This window comes from Labrus mixtus, chromosome 22 (assembly GCF_963584025.1).
Source record: "Labrus mixtus chromosome 22, fLabMix1.1, whole genome shotgun sequence".
Classification (NCBI taxonomy): domain Eukaryota; kingdom Metazoa; phylum Chordata; class Actinopteri; order Labriformes; family Labridae; genus Labrus; species Labrus mixtus.
Window position 1 is genome coordinate 17,617,173 of NC_083633.1, and position 18,119 is coordinate 17,635,291.

At 40.7% G+C, this 18,119-nt stretch overlaps 4 protein-coding genes across 5 annotated transcripts in view; 3 read left to right on the forward strand and 1 right to left on the reverse strand.

The window, feature by feature from the left end:
- The first annotated feature begins 176 nt into the window (after nt 1-176).
- On the forward strand, nt 177-6,731 carry hcls1 (hematopoietic cell-specific Lyn substrate 1). Its single transcript, XM_061029695.1, has 16 exons — nt 177-315; nt 1,015-1,098; nt 1,187-1,260; nt 2,768-2,891; nt 3,024-3,134; nt 3,592-3,646; nt 3,742-3,852; nt 3,936-4,046; nt 4,162-4,272; nt 4,357-4,412; nt 4,962-5,031; nt 5,142-5,290; nt 5,384-5,515; nt 5,898-6,165; nt 6,250-6,318; nt 6,406-6,731. The coding sequence occupies exons 2-16, from the start codon at nt 1,015-1,017 to the stop codon at nt 6,540-6,542; spliced, it is 1,662 nt and encodes a 553-aa protein (XP_060885678.1). The 5' UTR covers nt 177-315; the 3' UTR covers nt 6,543-6,731.
- A 458-nt stretch (nt 6,732-7,189) lies between these two features.
- Nucleotides 7,190-9,478, reverse strand: llph (LLP homolog, long-term synaptic facilitation factor). Its single transcript, XM_061029699.1, has 3 exons — nt 9,379-9,478; nt 7,986-8,214; nt 7,190-7,698 (listed from the first exon to the last, which is right to left on the reverse strand). The coding sequence occupies exons 2-3, from the start codon at nt 8,200-8,202 to the stop codon at nt 7,535-7,537; spliced, it is 381 nt and encodes a 126-aa protein (XP_060885682.1). The 5' UTR covers nt 8,203-8,214; nt 9,379-9,478; the 3' UTR covers nt 7,190-7,534.
- Nucleotides 9,479-9,561: 83 nt separating this feature from the next.
- On the forward strand, nt 9,562-12,001 carry pex26 (peroxisomal biogenesis factor 26). Of its 2 annotated transcripts, XM_061029697.1 has the most exons (6): nt 9,562-9,637; nt 9,801-9,922; nt 10,834-10,974; nt 11,115-11,440; nt 11,539-11,679; nt 11,782-12,001. In XM_061029697.1, the coding sequence occupies exons 2-6, from the start codon at nt 9,810-9,812 to the stop codon at nt 11,892-11,894; spliced, it is 834 nt and encodes a 277-aa protein (XP_060885680.1). In that variant the 5' UTR covers nt 9,562-9,637; nt 9,801-9,809; the 3' UTR covers nt 11,895-12,001. The 2 variants fall into 2 exon arrangements, with proteins under 2 accessions (XP_060885680.1, XP_060885679.1); XM_061029696.1 differs by having other exon boundaries at nt 9,584-9,922.
- Nucleotides 12,002-13,281: 1,280 nt separating this feature from the next.
- gnptab (N-acetylglucosamine-1-phosphate transferase subunits alpha and beta) overlaps nt 13,282-18,119 on the forward strand; it is a 22,956-nt gene continuing 18,118 nt past the window's right edge. Inside the window, exons 1-6 of the mRNA XM_061030230.1 lie at nt 13,282-13,570; nt 14,312-14,397; nt 14,673-14,792; nt 15,168-15,218; nt 15,989-16,191; nt 18,062-18,119. The exon at nt 18,062-18,119 is cut by the window's right edge and continues 7 nt beyond it. Coding sequence (XP_060886213.1) covers nt 13,409-13,570; nt 14,312-14,397; nt 14,673-14,792; nt 15,168-15,218; nt 15,989-16,191; nt 18,062-18,119 — 680 coding nt within the window. The 5' untranslated portion in view covers nt 13,282-13,408. The remainder of the gene's footprint in view (nt 13,571-14,311; nt 14,398-14,672; nt 14,793-15,167; nt 15,219-15,988; nt 16,192-18,061) is intronic.

Genomic DNA, 18,119 nt, shown 5'->3' on the forward strand with positions numbered 1-18,119 from the left:
TGGTTGGGTCGTCATATTTCCGTAAACACTTGAACGCAACAATTCTTTTTTTTTTTTTTTTTTTTTTTTTTTATCAAAATAAACGCATTTTATTCTTTATAACAAAAATTCTGATGCATGTTTGTAATTTTAAGTTAATTTAAAATCGAATTGATTCATTTTCTTTTTTTTTTGCACAAGCGCGTTCACGTGTGTCAGATGCGCGTTCACAACCCCATCAAAGTGTCTCAACTTGTGAAGGTGAAGACCTTCAAAGGAATACTGTCGGTGGAATAACTTCATTTATAACGGATTTTATTGCGTCGACGGCCAAAGGTAATTAAGTTTCCCTTTATTTTAAGTTAGGAAAAAGAGCACACTCATGTGTTTGTGTTCTGCTGAAGTAACATTAAGGAAGTAGACTAAATGTTGTCTGACGAAGTCTTAAGTTATTGTACAAACCGTTAACAAAATATGTTGTAGAAACACTTTTAGCAACACGGACAGTCAATAATAAATCATAATAATTTATGTAGAATATATCAAATATTATTTACATGTACAATATGTCCACTGCAATGTGACTACTGCCTACTGACGGAACATTTGTAGTTAAATTTAAACTTAAAATCCATTACATTATGAAAAATTAAAGATTAATTTCATGCCTCTCTCTAATTTCATGTCTATAGTAATTATTTTTCTTAAATATTATGTTTTTACTGCACTCTTTCTAAAGTGTTTCGGTGTCTTTTGACTTTTTCATTATAAGGAAATGAAGCTTCATGTTGAAAATAACTTAACTTCCTTTTCTAGGACTTCAGTAAATGGTGGACAGAGAGTGTGGTTTCACATCAGTACTATATTAAGCATTCATAGCAAAGTTAACTCGATTTAGAAAATTGATTTAAACCCGTTTTGGATGCTTGCAGTAGTGAATGTAAGAATACATCATTCATCAGAGTAATGACATGTCCTGTGTGTGTGTGTGTGTGTGTGTGTGTGTGTGTGTGTCATGGTGTTTTTCTTCCCCAGATGTGGAAGTCAGTTGTGGGCCACGATGTGAGCATGAAGGTGGCTGCAGAGGGGGATGACTGGGAGACAGACCCTGACTTTGAGGTAAGTCGGCACTTCCTGTGGAGAAGTTTTTGGTGCATAAACTCCACCAGTCAACTTTCCTCGTGTCACATTTCTGTTTTTTTTTCAGAATGACGTCTCGGAGCAGGAGCAGAGGTGGGGAGCAAAGACCATCGAGGGCTCGGGCCGCAAGGAGCACATCAGGTAAAGAAACGCACCGCCTCCGCGTCTGGAACTAAACCGTACTTCAGATGATGTGCAGAAAAAAGCAGGTCAGAGTGGGTGCTGTGTAGCAACAGGAAGAGGAAGTGAGAGCAAGAGCGCAGGCTGTTAAGCTGCAAGTCTGTCCTAATATGGGTAATATATGATGATGACACGCTGACAGTGAGATTTACACTGCTGAGCTTTCTCACTGCCAACTTAATCATATTTTCATATCGGGTGCAGTATCCCTAAATGTCGGAATCGACTTAGCTTCAACTTTTGAGCAAGTTCCCATTTACACAATCTCCTCAGCTTGACACTTCAGAGAGCTTTCTTGGATATTTTCAGTCAATATGGGCCAATCATTGACTGGAGGAACCTGTACCAGTATTACTTATTGATAACCAAGTAGAAACCTCACAAGCTGAATATGTATGAACCATAAAATGAAGCCATATTATCGGCTTTCACAGCCTTTTGAAGCGATGCCTCATAATAAACTAGTTTATCTGTTGTTGCTACTATTATACAGACTAGGCCTCTATAAGAGCAGGCAGAAATTTAGGAAACATGAGTGTACAAATGGGAAGTGAAGCATCAAGAAGGACGAGTTAAAAACAACAAAAAGGGTCGTCACGGCTGTATGTTGTTCTCTGTGTTGTTTGTCCCTTCTCCCCTTCTGTAGTCTCCAGCTCGGCCCAGGTGAAGCTTCTTGTAGCCTCACAAGGTGCACCTGGCCTCAGTGCTTAAAAGCCCCGTGCTGAGTTCAGGGGTGTAGTTAGTTTTTGATTTGATCTGTGTGTAATAATTTAGTTATTTGTGTCCTTTTGTTTTGACTTTGATAAGGTGTATGATGTGTTTAATTGGGTCAGTTTGGGGGTTGCTGTTAGCCCCATAGGACGGCCTTAACAAGTGCCTAGCAGTAATCAAGGAGCATCAACATAAAAACAAGCAAGAAAAGGCCAAACTATGTAAAAAGGTTTATCTAAAAAAGGAAAGTCTCCTGTTCTGTTTTGAATCTCTCATCAGGCTGCGGTGCCCTCAGGTGGTAGGAAAGGGTACTCCACAGCCTGATCTCCCATAGTGGGCAGCTTTAGTCCAGGGAGATGGAGACGCTTGATGTTGGTGGAGGTTTGTGGGGTGAGCGGGTCCTTGAGGCAGGGTGGGACATTTCTATAGATGCTCTGATGGGTCAACAGGGAGATTTTGTATTCGATGAGGTGTTGAATGGGACTCCAGTGAAGAGTGTGATGTGTTCATGTTTTCACACCCTCAACAGGATCCTAATAATTAAAATGTGTGTAAATGATTTTGAAACGACCTGTGTTTTTATGGTTGTCATGACATAATGGTTTTATATTCTTATGATCTATATTTTATAATCACACAGCAGTATCCTATTTGTTATAGATCTGTTTAATTTGTAACTGAGAGCATGAACACTAATAAACTCAAACTAATGTATAAATGATAAATAGATTCCTCATGGTCAGTATGTTTCTGTCAGTGTCGCAGAGCTCAGGAACAAAGTGGCCGTGGAGCACGAGAAGGGGAAGCAGAAGGATCAGACTCCCAAGGCGTCGTACGGATATGGAGGGAAGTTTGGAGTGGAGAAGGACAGAATGGACAAGGTCAGTTAGTTCGTTAACCTCCTTTCAGCTTCCTCCAGATGTAATCTCTTTAGTGCTCTTCTCTGTATCCACGCGTTTACAGACTCTCTGCTGCAGGCTGAACTTGTCTATGAATGTGTGTGCACTGTTCAGGCGGCTCTGGGGCACGACTACGTGGCTCAGGTTGAGCAGCACTCCTCCCAGAAAGACGCAGCGAAAGGCTTCGGCGGGAAATTCGGTGTTCAGAAAGACCGCGTCGACAAGGTGAGACTCCCACTCTCCATGAAGGTCAAAACATACTTAGACAATAATTCTCTCTGAAATATCTTTGTAAGGCAAGGCAAGTTTATTTATATAGCACATTTCAACAACAAGGCAATTCAAAATGCTTCACACAAGACAAAAGCATCATGACAGAGGAAAGAAAAGAAACATTAAAATAGAAAATTTAAAAATCACTGAAATTGTTAAATCTGAAAATATGTTCAAATAAAAATAATTAAAATGAAATTAATTTAATTAAAATAAAATAAAATAAATAAAATAAATAAAATAAATAAAATAAATAAAATAAATAAAATAAATAAAATAAAATAAATAAGTAAAATAAAAGAGTTAAAAAAATAATTACGTGCAGAGTAAAAGTTGTATGTCCTTAACTTTATAGTAAGGTATCTTTAAAGCAGTAAATCTAGTTTAAATATGATCTGTGTCTGTGCAGTCTGCCATGGGCTTTGAATACAAAGGAGAGGTGCAGCAACATGCGTCTCAGAAAGGTGAGTCCTCTGTCGAGCCTCAAACTCTTCTCACTTATAGTACAGTGCTTTCCTGTAGGAAGAGACTGCCTAAAAGACAATCCGTGCCTTTTTAGATCACTCAAAGGGATTTGGAGGGAAGTACGGGGTGGAGAAGGAGAAAGTGGACAAGGCTGCTTTGGGCTACGACTATAAAAGCCAGACAGAGAAACACCAGTCACAGAAAGGTGAGTTTGAGTTGTATGCATGTGAGTTGTTTCATATTTTGTGCATGGATGAAAAGCTTTATCTTGAGTGTGAATTTCCCCAGACTACGCTAAGGGCTTTGGAGGGAAGTACGGGGTGGAGAAGGAGAAGGTGGACAAAGCTGCTCTGGGCTACGACTATAAAGGAGAAACAGAAAAACACCAGTCACAGAAAGGTGAGTTTAAAAATGAAGCGTTTGATTTTCAGCTTCAGATTTGACACTTTTATTTTATTTTTTCGGTGTGACGTGTTCTCTCTCTCTTTGTGCTCTTCATTAATGTGACGCTCAGATTACTCAAAGGGATTTGGAGGGAAGTACGGCGTGGAGAAGGAGAAGGTGGACAAAGCTGCTCTGGGCTACGACTATAAAGGCGAGACGGAGAAACACCAGTCACAGAAAGGTGAGGACACACCCACACGTGTGCGTTTATAAAATAAAATACATCTCCTTGTATTTGAGAGTGATCAGATGTTTGTCCTTTCAGATTATTCAGCAGGGTTCGGAGGTCGTTACGGAGTACAGGCAGACCGCATGGATAAGGTCAGTGGTGTGGCGGCTAAGATTGAAGAGAGACTGAGTGGGCCTCTACCTCTGACTCGTTCATAAAAAAAAATAATATTCAAATTCCAGATAAGTTTGTTGATTTATTGATCTAAAGAGTGAAAAAATCATTTTATACAAAAGTCATAAATATGATGATACTGTGTTTTAGTTTGACCTGTGGCTCCTTCCTCTTCATTCCTCTCTCACGTTCTCTTTCTGTCTCTCTCTCTCTCTCACTCTCTTCTCTTCTCTCTCTCTCTCTTTCTCTCTCTCTCTTCTCTCTCTCTCTCTCTCTCTCTCTCTCTCTCTCTCTCTCTCTCTCTCTCTCTCTCGCCCTGATTCTATATCCACGGTCCTGAATCTAAAACAAATTAGAGAGACAAGCATCAAATTGATCATCCAAACTGTGAATCTGAATCGTCTCCCAACACACCGGCTGATCATTCCAGCACCAGTCACCATTAAAAGATTCAAATGGGATAATGATTCTTGCTTATCTCGACCTTTTCAATCAGTTCTATCTCTCTCCCTGTTGATGTGTTTTAGAGTGCAGCTGGCTTCTCAGACATCGACTCCCCCACCTCAGCCTATGAAAAGACACAACCAATAGAGGCCTGTAAGTTTACCCACCATCATCGACTAATCTCTGCCAACTTCCCGCTGATCGATGAAAGCAGTGCCAAAAACTAAACATGCTTTTTTATTATTATTCGTTGTATGATCCAGCAAGTTCAGGAGCGGGGAAACTGAAGGCCCGTTTTGAGAACATGGCCAAGGCGTCAGAGCAGGAGAACCGGAAGAAAGCAGAAGAAGAGCGAGCGAGAAGACAAGCCCGAGAGAGCGGCGAGCGAGAGGCAGCCAAACGCAGACAGGAGGTAACGGATAAAGTGCAAAAAAAAACAAAACATGTAAACAGGTCCAAATGAAGTCAAAGATGGCGTCCATTGTTTAGATCTTGTTCTCTACAGGAGGAGAGAAGCAGAGAGCAGGAAAGTCATCCACCACCTGTTCCAGATGTGGAGCCAGAGCGCTTCATGCCACAACAAGAAACCCACCAGTACATGCCTGAGATACAGGAAATACCAGAACCAGAACCAGAGGTTAGTCCCCCTGATAACACACTAAGATCCCACATAAAGAGTATTGAATCACAAGTTCATTCCAACATCTTGCACATTTGTTAGCAGGTGATATCGTGTTTCTACACATGCAAACTTAAACGTAAATCAGGCCCGTAGTACGATACAGTCATATGTGATGTTTTTTAATTTTTCATTTGATTTCAGATCTGTGTGAATAATTTAGAATATCACCAGACTTAAAGGTTGGGGATTGTGGGGAGGAAAAAAAAAGCAAAACAAATCTTTGTCCCTTGATTGTTAAGATGATAAATAAAGGGCACAAACTGGGTCTGAATTCTTGAAGGTCGATTCCAGGATTTGATATCGCAATTTGAAATATATTTTATGGTGTTGACAAAAGGAGCCAGAGTACGAAGAGCCACCAGCTCTGCCCCCGCGCGGTGACGACACGGATGAGGAAGTGGACGCTCCGCCGCTACCTGGCAGATCAGCATATGTGGAGGAAGAGGAAGTGGATGCTCCGCCGCTACCTGGCAGATCAGCATATGTGGAGGAAGAAGAGGAGGAGGATGCTCCGCCGCTACCTGGCAGATCAGCATATGTGGAGGAGGAAGAGGAGGGCGAGGGAGAGTACGAGGACCTTTCTGAACCGCCTCCGGTGCCGACAGGTTTGTGTGGGACTTTCAGTTAATCTTAAAACCTTTAGTTTTTTTTTTTTTAAACCTCTTTAATTTAAACGTTTTCTTTCACAGAGACGGATAACGACTATGAAGACCTGACGTGTGGCCTGCAGGCCGTCGCACTTTATGACTACGAAGGAGGTGCGTCAGTGTTTCAGTTCATTTTCTAACTTTCGGTATTCCTCCCTGCACCTTCACGAGGACTTATCCTCTCGTCCGTTTCTTCAGACGCTGACGACGAGATCTCCTTCAACCCGGATGACATCATCACCAACATCGAGATGATTGACGAGGGATGGTGGAAGGGAGAGTGTCACGGACGCGTCGGCCTCTTCCCGGCTGCTTATGTTCAGATGAAGGACTGAGATACATGCTCAGTGGAATCCTGCAGATTTTTAAGGTTCTTCAAACCATTTATTTGGACTCTGTATTTATCACTGCAAATTTGTACCAAATGACTTCTAATGAAATGCTTTTAATCACTGAGGCCATAAACGAGGACGTACATCATGTATCAACGCACTGATTGAACAAAATAAAAGTTCCACAGACGACCTTCTTGTGACGTTTGTATCACAACTTTTATTGTCCTTTTCTCATCAGCTTCAACTTAGTTATATCTAAGGTTATAGTTTCTCATCTTCCACTGGATTTCTATTATATCATATTGTGTTTGCATTTGACATAATTCTCTCCATATTAGTTAGTAAACGCTACGTTTAAAACAGAAAATAAGTGTGTAATGAAGGGATTGTTCAGCAAGTAATGGTCGTCAACTCTTAGGGTATTTACATGCATCTTCCAAAGTAGGGTTTACTCACAAATCTGGACAAATATTTCTGTGATTTGAGAGATTCTGACCCGATATAAAAAGAAACGAGGAGAGAAAAGTATGGAAAACAGTCAAACTGAAGCTATTGTGGTTCACGTTTAGCACTTAAACTTAAATGTTTTCCTTAAACAAATACTTTCAAAACAGCAAAAAGACAAAACATAGATATGTCATAGTATATTTTTTTTATCAGAGTATGAAAAGATTTAATCAACAAAGGTCGTCTGCGTTTCTACAATAAAGACAAAGAACTTAAAGTTCTGACATTTTGCACAAGGTTACTTAACACTTCTCCCAACATTTGGTGAAGCTGCTTTCCTGCAAGAAAAGAAACTCCTCCTGCAGTGAACGACTTTACAACAACAACAGGCTCTGAGGAACAACCATGAGCGTTGTAATCCATGCAACACAATGAGATTCAAACGGCAGAAACTATACAGATCTCATGAAGCCATCCTGTGTTTCTGCATCAATCGTCTCCAAGGCAAACAAAAGTTCTTTTTTTTTTTTTCTTCTTCTCCCATTTCACCAGGAGAGTCCTTTCTTCTTCTTGCCTTGGCCACCTTTCTTTGCCATCCGTCTGCCTTTCAGTTTCTTGGCCTGCCGTTGACTCATCCATGAGGGGTACTGGCCATTTTCATCCAGCAGAGTCGTCTTGTTTCGCTTGCTGTCCAAGTCCATCTTTCCATCTGTAACACACGCACAAAAAAAAGGTTAAAAAGAAAGAAAGAATACTGTTTCCTTGAGAAACATTGAGAGTTTACACGTTCTTAATATTCGTTTTTTTAGCAGATTTTCTTTACAGGGAGTGACCCGGCAACTCCCAGCAAGCAGATCAACTTCCACAATTTGGTTAGGACTTGGACCGGCAACCCTCTGGTCCCTACTCACTGAGCCGCCCCCTTTTAGAGTAGACGGGTGATAAAAACCTTTAAAGTACTACTATAAACATTGTTGAACCATGTTGTGCACTCACCGTCACCCTCCACCTCTGCCATGTTTACATCTGCCTGCTTCTTGATCTTGGAAGCAGGCACCACAGTGGCGATCTCCTCCACGTCGGCCATCACAGCTTCTCCTTTCTTATCCAGGCTCAGAGCTTGCTTCAGACGGGCCAGCTCTTTGGGGGCATTCTTCTTCCTCTTCTCTGCGCGCATCTTCCTCTTCCATTTGCTCCGGAGGCTTTTTGCCATTTTGAGGACAATCTGGAAAAATTAACAAGTGGATAAATAACAACGGCTTTTCCCAAATATTAGCACATTCTTGCACAAATGCAGGGCTCAAACATTGTCATTTGATAACAGAAAGAGCACACACTCACTGGAAGCCTAACAACAAAGAAGAAGAAATACACCGATCCATCAACTTCATGAAACCCTGAATAAAACGTATTGACATCCCTCACCAAAATGGTAACATATAAACACCTGTTTTAAAATCTTTACACTGGCTGCCTGTTAGTTTTCGTGTTGATTTTTAAATTATTTTATTAGTTTATAAAGCATTACATGGCCTTGCACCAGACTACCTATCAGATATGATTTTAGTTTATGAACCAGGACGGCCCCCTCAGATCCTCCAGTTCCTCTCAAAGGACAAAAACCTTTGGTGATGCTGCTTTCAGCACGCTCCGAGACTGTGGAACAACCTTCCTGAGGATCTGAGAGGAGAATATGGAGATTTTTAAACGCAGTCTTAAAACTCATTTATTCAGTCTGGCTTTTATATAAATTAAAATCTTAACATTACTGTATTGTCTTTTTTTTTTTTTTTAAATCCTACTACAATTTTAAATATTTTCCTCTTATGTATTTATTTTAATATTAATAATTTATTTAATATTATTTTATTTTTTTAAATTCTTATTGGTGTGCATTAGTCTCTCAATGATTTTATAAACTACTTTTTGTCAATGACTTTTCTGCACTTTGAACTGCAATTTAATTTGTCTGAAAGGTGCTGTATAAATAAAGTTTGATTTAAGTTTGATTGATAAAGTCTTGTGGGTGAAATGAGCTCTAACAGCTAAGACAGTCCATGTTTAATGAAGTATTTTAACATGTTTTAAGTTAAAAAAAAAGGCCTAAAACATCCACGTTTACATTTAATAATCTTAGCTGTGAGTTATTAGGATGACGTAAGACTTAAGTGAATACATATTTATACTCAAATGTGACTATTTTGTGATATTTTGTAATACAGATAAACGCTAGTAAGCAAAGTAAACAGTGTTAGCTTGTTAGCTTTCAAACTAGCAATGTGGAACAATTCGGCTTAAATACTACACGACAAAGCTCGCAAATACTTCATACTAATTAAACAAACATAAACTAACATTATTCATCATAATACAATAGGATTTACTTACAAAAAAACCGAGTTTAACCGTTTAAATATTTCTCCGTAGACAGTGAGGTTCTCTCCGCTCTGCACACGTGTTTACAGTTGGAAAACGATGACGCGTTTAGGAAAGAAGGAGCAACGTGATTGGCCGGTTTCACGATCTAAAGACTCTTAGGTCTGATTGGCTAGCGAGTTAAACCAGGAAGCGTCGAGAGATTATGGATGGTAAACAAGTGATAACTGTCCTTCAAACAGGCGCATTTGGCGACCAGGTTAAAACTAAATGTATAGCAACTGAATAAGAATCTTTAAGCGTTTATTTTATTATATATTTTTTGCTTTATTTATTTATTTTTATTTTGTCGTGAGGAGCAGTTCAACCAGCATGTCGTCGGCTGCAAACTTCAGCTCTCTGTGCAGCCCTCCGCTTACTTCTCCTTCGACACAGTTGTCCAGCATGTTGGAAACTGCAGCAGAGCAACTGATGGTCTACACAGATTTCCAGGCAGCCTTTGAGACGTGCAACAGAGGTCTGCAGAGTCTCACACACATGGAGCAAGAGGACAACAGGTGAAAGTCTGAATGAGAACTTGTTGTATCTATCACTTGAATGTCCCCCCCGCCCCCCCGGCAGTTTTAAGGATTATTGTGACCCGGATGTCACCAGGATTTCTGGGCCCCCATTTGGCCCCTCCACCACAGCCTCAGTCAACCCTCTGATATTGATGTAACCACATCATGTCAAGTCAAGTAAACTTTATTTATACAGCACATTTATAACAGCGGAGGCAGACCAAAGTGCTGTACAGTAAATCAGGCAAAATACATTGCATCCAAAACATCATAAAGACACGTAAAAGTACAAATTAAAAGTAAATTAAAACACAAAACAATAGTAAAAGTTCTAATAGACACTGCTGCTGGGATAAAACACTCAACTAGAGAAATGGGTTTTTAAGAGTGACTGCTCAGTTGTGGCAGCAGATCTTATTTTAAATGGTAATCTGTTCCAAAGTGTCCAAAGAGCTGCAACAGAAAAGGCTTGATCGCCCCTCGTTTTGAGCCTTGTTTTGGGCACGTCCAGGAGCAGCTGGTTGGAGGACCTTAGTGCTCTGGATGGAGCATGAACATGTTCACTTAGGTAGTGAGGGGTTGAGCCATTTAATGATTTAATAGCCAGAAGTAAACATTTTAAAATCAATCCTGTAGCGAACAGGAAGCCAGTGGAGAGAACGGAGCACAGGGGTTATGTGGTCCCTCTTGTTTGTGCCTGTTAGGAGGCGAGCAGCCGCTTTTTGGTCAAGCTGCAGGTGTTGGATGGATGACTGGTCTGAGCCCACATATAGTGAGTTGCAGTAGTCCAGGCGAGTTAAGAATGCATGTATTACTGATTCTAGATCATTGGCAGGGAGGTGTGATTTTATTTTCTATAAGTCTGTCCACGATTGTGTCTGAGTGTTTCTGTGTTTGTTGTTCTTTAGATGTGGAGAGTTTAAGGCTGGTTTCTGCATCTTAGGGATTCAAGCCCTGGCTGAGCTCAATCAGTGGCATGGCGTCCTCTCCTGGGTCCTGCAGCAGTATGAGCAACAGGAGAAAATACCCGCTAAAATTATGCAGATGTGGTGAGTATATGTGGTGAATATTTATATTTTTTTGGCCTCAAAGTAAAGATTTAGAAAATGATCTTAATTGTTGCAGATTACGTTTCTGACCCAACACTTTTTGAGCATATTGAAAACATACTCTCTTTAATTTTTTGCAGCATACTTCTGTACTCCAAAGTGGGAGAGCCGGCTGTGATGCACGCAGCAGCCAGAGTTTGGCTACACTGCCCGGCCAACAGCAGAGTGACGGGCTTCAGCACGGTGGCTGAGCTGTACCTGCTGTACGTCCTGGTGCCGGTCGGACAAAACGACGAGGCCCTGGAGCTGATCATGGGTGAGGTTGGAAACGCCGCGTTCACAGAGGAGCAGAGACAAGCAGCGCTGGAAGTCTTAGAAGAAAAAGAACAACAGCTTGAAGAAGCACCTCTAGATCCCAGATTGAGTCCAGACCCTGAGATTTGTGGAACCACCGTCTCAAATCAAGGTCCCATTCTTCAGTTCAATCCTAATGAAATGCATAATAAGAAATAACAGAAAAATATGAAATCCAGACTGTCTTTCTGATTGTGTTTGTTTCCACAGGGTCCGTCGTGCATAAACTTGAAACCATGCTCAGGTTTTTGTACAGAAAGCTGTTTGTGACCCGCTCTGGCTCCTTCCCTCTGCGGAAAGTCTTCCTGGCTGCTGTCCTCCTCTACATGCTTCTTGTTCGATTGGATCCAGGTTGGCTCAGCTTTCCTTTTCTAACTCAGTTTAACCACAAGTCATGTTGCATTACAACATTATTACTAGTTTGAAATAAATCATCCTGTTCTCTCCCCGCAGCTCTCCCGTCTTCCTTTATGTGGATTTCCAAACTTCTGCAGTTGCTCAAACAGATGTGGAGAGCCATGTTTGCACCGTACTATCAGGCTCTGCCTCAGAGCACAGGACTGTGAAAGAATGAAAAATGTAAATGTGTATGTTTGTACCTGTAAGAGAAATGTTATAGCGCGCTTTTAACGTCTGATTAAGAATATTAAAAACATCAGTTAATTAAACAGAATGTGGGTGGACTTTGTATCTCCATGTGTTGGAAGTGTATTTGATGCATTCCTCTGCTCCTGTGGCTTCTTAAAATACTAAGCAACCCTTTGGGCCCCTGACTTTCTAAACTTTCTAAACTAAAGTCACAAAATTGGAAAACATCAAACTGGCAGGTACATTGTGGACAACGTGAGTGGAAAGGAAGGTACTAGCATCAATATAAAAAAAGTTTTTCTTTAGGAAATATGTTCAAAGATGCAAAACTGAAAACACACAAAAACCCGATTAAATGATTGAATATAAAATAATTAGTTCATCTCTCTCCCTTTATTTTTGTTATTATGTCTGCCAATCTACTGCTCCACACTCTGTTGACACTGGCCAACAGGGGCCAGTGCCACTGTAACACTGAGTTTGGCCCCCCCTGTGGCCACCCCTCCAAAAGGAAGAGTCCCCCTAATAACACATACACAGAATTTGACTCAACAACCGGACTCACAGTCTAGTATTAAATTCTGTTACTGAAACAAATATAAATCATGATATTTTATGTTGTTGCATAATATATATATATTCTTTAAAGAGCCCATATTCTGCCCTTTTTGGGGTTCGTATATTTATTCTATGTTCCTACTTTTGTACGTTCACAATAGATAAAGTCTGAAAAAAGTGTCTGTTTTCATGTACTGCTCCTCCTTGCTCCCTCTCCGCTCTGAGTCTGTCAGCTGCACTCTGTTGAGCCCACACTGTTAGACCCCACGTGGGCCAAGTCTGCTCTGATTGGTCCACCGATCCGCTCTGTCGTTATTGGTCAGTTGCTCAGCACGCGTCTCGGAAATTTCAACATGAGCTGCAGGCCTTGCCACAACGAGCCAATGGGCTTAGATCAGTGATCTCACACTGACAATGACGCAGCACTGACACATTTTTATCGAGGGGGACTAGAACCGAGCGTTACATGCACACAGATGTGCCTAAACATGCACAGGACACTTGGAAAACACACTAAAGGGCATATAAAACCAGAAAAAGCAGAATATGGGACCTTTAAAGCGACCATCTTTGTCTATTTGTCACCTGGGTTTAATGTTCCCCTCTGACAAAACAACTGGCCCCCGTTTGGCCCCCTCAGTAAAAGTGGTCTAGAACCGCCACTGTTTACAACCCTCAATCAAATTTACAAAAAAAAAGCAGACCGTGGAGGCATCGAGGTCCCCCTCACTCCTCCTCCCACCAGGGGGCGACAAACTCGGCCGAAGCGGAGAAAGCAGCCGGGCTGAAGCGGCGTCACCACCGCCGAAGAAGCGTGTAATGTATGGTTGTCATGTGTCATGCAGTCGAGGCTGGTGGTCAGCTGACGCAGTCGGGTCGCTGGCGATGTTTACTTTCTTTGTGTGGCGCGTTAACCTGCGATTCTTTTGAATGAATGCATCGCTATGCTTCGCCGAGGAGAACCATGGTAGTCGTCAACTCGGTGCTGAAGCTCCTACAGAGGCAGACGTACACCTGTCTGTCCCACAGATATGGGCTCTACCTCTGCTTTGGGGGGCTCGTACTCATGATAGTTTCCGCCTTTCAGTTTGGAGAGGTGAGGTCCTTCTTCCTTAACTCTACTCACTTTCTGCCTTCTAGTTTGGTTGTTTACTTAGCTGACAGTAGGCTCTTTTGGCAGCTGTTTTAAGTATTGCTTCCATAATCCAACCAGAGTCCTCTCAGAAAACGGGCTCTTTAAAAATCAAATACCCGCAAACACACCTGAATGTTTCTTTAGATTCTTAGTTGAAACGATTTATTAATAACTACGGTATGCTTAATAATTCGGCATGAAAATAAAACACTTATTTATCCGCCTTTTAATTTAAAAACCTCAAATTTCTTTAAGTTGTTTTCTCATTGTTTGCGAAATGACAGACCTAAATCGTCTTAATGTACCAGTTTAAAGGTAAAGATAAACTTTATTGAAATTTTTGCAGGAAACAGGAATATAATTATTAAAAATAAAAATAAAAATAGAAGTTAAAAATCAAACATATTTTCATCAGTCAAATAAAAAAATACAATCATAGAATATAGTTTCTGTTTGGGACAAAACAAGCACAGTCTTGACTTCAGTTTGGACGTCATTATCTTTTATTTTTTTATGATATTTGAGTGTATTTTCTTTATTAAATTGAAGAGCTGTGTCTAAAGAGTCCCAGTTTATTGAATAGTCTGACAGTGTTCACCTGTGCAGATGCCGCTTGAACAAGGAAACTGCGCTGTTTCTGATTGTGGATCTTAAGGGGGTCACTGGTTTTGTATCATTTAGTGTCCCTTTCTCTCCGTTCAGGTGGTGGTGGAGTGGAGTCGGGACCAGTATCATGTGCTGTTTGACTCTTATAGAGACAATGTTGGTGGGAAATCATTCCAAAGCAGGTGAGCAATTAAGCTTCTAATAAACACTGCCTTTAAATTACCACAAAAAAAAAACTGTGCCCACTTTCTGCAGAAGCCTTCTCCCACACCACTTAAGACTGTTTACCTTCCCTTCAGAGAAATCTAAAAGAACTGGACGAGGTGTAACCATGCATGAGCAAAACTCGTATCCAGACTGGAGGAGAGTTTTATGCCGGGCCCGGGATGGTAACGGGGTCACGGCTTTGCAGTTTGAGTGCTGTCTTGTGTGATGCTTGTGTCGTTCTTTTTCGCAGGCTCTGTCTGCCCATGCCCATTGACGTGGTGTACACATGGGTGAACGGCACAGACACGGCTCTGCTGAAGGAGCTGAAGGGGGTCAAAGAGCAACTGGAGGAGGAACAAAGAGCTCTGAGGTATTTTGTGGCTCTCGCTGTTTGTGCAACAGAAGTGGAACAGCGAGGCTTATTTGCTTACAAAGTGTTTGTTCATGGAGGGAAAAAAAAAACCACCTCGAGTACCTCTAGTTTTCACAAAGCTTCAGCTGTAGCATGATCATTCTCACTCGGGTTGACTTGTTCAGACACGGCTCCAGAAAAACAAAGAGCAAAGGTTAGAATATCTCCGATGAATCACTCACTCTTCTTTCCTCAGTTTTGGAGAAACATATCTCATCTAATCTAATCTGATCTTGTTGCTGTCTACTTGATACACGATGCTTTGCAGTGTTGTAACCGTGCGCATTTTTTAAAATAAAAAATAATCAGAATGATCTGTTTTTCTGCGCACAGGGAACGTCTGGGGAAAAATGCAAGTGAGACGACTGAAGTGCCAAAAGACAGGTGAGTCCCGAGAGATGTTTTGTGTGTTAAGATTTTTTTGTTTTTCAGGATAAAAAGAAAGTTGGAACATCAACTTGAAAGGTAGCGTGGAATATAATACACAGCAGAGAAGGTGCCAGACCATGCAAACAAATCTCCATGGTCACTAAGTGTTTAGAGGTCTCTCTGCGTCTGTCAGGACCTTTACAACACGTTGTAGTCAAACAGAGAGTCGGCAGTGTGAGAGCGCTCAAACAGTTGTTGAAATAGGAAGTTGAGGAAGGTTTTACCACAAGAAAAAAGACTTGAGCTCTTATCTTGGGGGAGAGAGGGGGGGGGGGGGGGGGGGGGGGGGGGGCTTTGTTTGTTTGATGCTAAAGAAGAATCAGAACTTGAAAAAATCAGCAAGTGGAAGAAGATGGATATTAGGAAACAAGAAAATCCAGATTTCATAAACTTAGTGTAGAACTTGTGTGTCTGTCGTCTTTAAAGACAAAGCTAGCATCTTGAAAAAAAGTTTGGATTGTGTGCACTGACTGAAAAGATCAGCTGCGGAGGTGACTTCAAGTTTGGTATTTCCTGTGTTGACCACCACAGCGCTCTCATGACTCATGTCGACCCCCTACTGTGACACATTTCCACGGAGGAAACCGCGTCTCATTTCACGCTCATGTTTGAGGTTTTTTTTTTAGCAACATAAACCCCCCCCCCCACACACGTTAGAGGAGAAATGAAACGATGAATTCTCTCTCTCTCTCTCTCTCTCTCTCTGCTTGTGATGTTATTTTTAGTGTTAAACCAGAATGCCTGCTGTCTCACTGCATCTTGGCGCCCATGCTGGCCCTGGACCCCGCGCTGCCAGCCAACGTCACGCTCAAAGAGCTGCCGGCGCTCTCTCCCGCCTTCTCCAACGCCAAAGAGCTGCTGCTGATGAACAAACCTTTCCAACCGTCCACCGCCGCCTCGGTGGTCGTCTTCCATTTGCAGGCTGACGGTAAAAAATAAAAAAAAAACACCACACACATGCGAATGAATTAGTGTCAAATGAGATAAACAACGAAGAGAAGGCGACGTTAGGCAGCAGCATGTGAGCTTTAAAAGTGCAGATAGCTGAACACACATGATCGCAAAGATAGGAACAAAGTATTTACAGTAGAAACTATTTAGTTTGATTAATGATTAATGAATAACCACAGCGTGAGAATTCTGCAGTGTGGGGGCAAGAATTCAACATCAGAAGCAACTGCTGCAGCATGGAGGGAAAACATGAAGAAGCAAGGTTTCATTATTTAAAACAACTTTATTTATAGAAGAGTTTTTATACAAACAATCTGCTTAAAGTGAGTCACAGAACTCGATTTTTACTGCACAGAACAAATCATTTATTTCATTTTATTTACAATAATGAAACAGTATAATGTTCAAAGTCAACAAAATGAACTCACACAAAAAGATTAAAATAGAACAAATGAAATGATTAGGACTTAACGATGAGGCTCTTTAAGTAAAGGGTTAAACACATGTTTCTGTTTAAGGTCATCAGAGGTGAAGTCTGTTAGACACACTGTCCCTGAAACAGCAAACATCCAGACTTCAAGTTAAAATATTAAAACAGAATGTGAATAAACTCACAGCAACATAAAACCTGAACATGCTGGAGACAGAAAGAGAAAATAGATAAATGACAAGTTAGAGTGTGACGGAGGATTAGGGCCACGTTAGAGAGACAAAAATCAAAAGTTTCCAGATTAAATTGGTAATCGATTTAAATGAGTCTATGGTTAAAATGATTTCCATTTCCTCTAAATCAGTTCGGCTCTTTCTCAAGTTTACAGCAGAATCTCTTCAGGGTCCTGATACTCATGACTATGTGATGCTGATGATAAAGTATTTTCTTATTTGTGAAACCTTTACTAAAGTATAACTTCACAAGATGCTCCACATTCCTCATTTTCAGACAGCTTCTGCTCTACTGATTTAACTATAGACTAAAAAAAAAAAAAAAAAGAAATTGAATACTTTATTTTTGTAAATTTACGCTTTTATTCTTGTAAATTTAATATTTTAGTCTTGTAAATGTAATACTTTATTCTTGTAAATTTAATACTTTATTCTTGTAAATTTAATATTTTAGTCTTGTGAATTTACACTTTTATTTTTCTAAATTTACTAATTTAGTCTTGTTAATGTAATACTTTATTTTGGAAATTTAATACTTTATTCTTGTAAATTTAATACTTTATTTTGGAAATTTCCGACTTAAACGCCAAATCTCAGGCCCCGTCCCCCCCCTCTTAATGTGTCCCTAAAACTCCTTCGAATTTGAGAAACACAGAGTAAAGCATCAAACTGAATCATGCTGCAGAAAGAGATCTACAAACTGATAAAGAACAAACGAAGCCTCTGTTCAGTGTTTGACTTTTTATTGAATCTTCGGTCCAACCACAGTTTTTCTCGTCGTTCTGGTTCGTCTGGTTTGAGCGCCAGTGGGTAACTAGTAAGTAAACGTTAAGTAAAACCACACTCTCAAGGCTCTCAAGGCAAACATTGGAGGAGAATGAAAAGCTTAACACCATAAGAACGGAAGTAAAACATGTAGAAAGATGGCTCCGAGGCCAGACTCTGGTAGAAACATGGATATAACACCCTGTCGACCCCACCAGTCAAAAATAAGGGCTAGGGTAAAAACCCAATAATCCAGATTTTAGGTGATTTATCCCAAAAAGACACATTGTTATGGATATAATATTTTCCTCAGCTAGAAGATCTCCCTCCATCACACACTGGTCCTTTTATCTGCAGCACTACATCTTTTTATCCTTGTTTAATCCTGATGCCCGCTCTTTATTTATCGTCCTTTACAGCTGATAAAGCTTACACAGATGTGTCTAAAGAGGAGCAGAAGTTCTCTGCCTCCAGATG

Coding starts and splice junctions, on each gene's coding strand:
- hcls1 (XM_061029695.1), top strand. CDS start 1,015: ATGTGGAAGTCAGTTGTGGGCCACGATGTGAGCATGAAGGTGGCTGCA. Junction 1,099..1,186: donor AGACAGACCCTGACTTTGAG/GTAAGTCGGCAC, acceptor TTTTTTTTTCAG/AATGACGTCTCGGAGCAGGA. Junction 3,853..3,935: donor GAAACACCAGTCACAGAAAG/GTGAGTTTGAGT, acceptor GAATTTCCCCAG/ACTACGCTAAGGGCTTTGGA.
- llph (XM_061029699.1), bottom strand. CDS start 8,202: ATGGCAAAAAGCCTCCGGAGCAAATGGAAGAGGAAGATGCGCGCAGAG. Junction 7,699..7,985: donor GGCAGAGGTGGAGGGTGACG/GTGAGTGCACAA, acceptor CGTGTGTTACAG/ATGGAAAGATGGACTTGGAC.
- pex26 (XM_061029696.1), top strand. CDS start 9,738: ATGTCGTCGGCTGCAAACTTCAGCTCTCTGTGCAGCCCTCCGCTTACT. Junction 9,923..10,833: donor ATGGAGCAAGAGGACAACAG/GTGAAAGTCTGA, acceptor GTTGTTCTTTAG/ATGTGGAGAGTTTAAGGCTG. Junction 11,680..11,781: donor TCTTGTTCGATTGGATCCAG/GTTGGCTCAGCT, acceptor CTCTCCCCGCAG/CTCTCCCGTCTTCCTTTATG.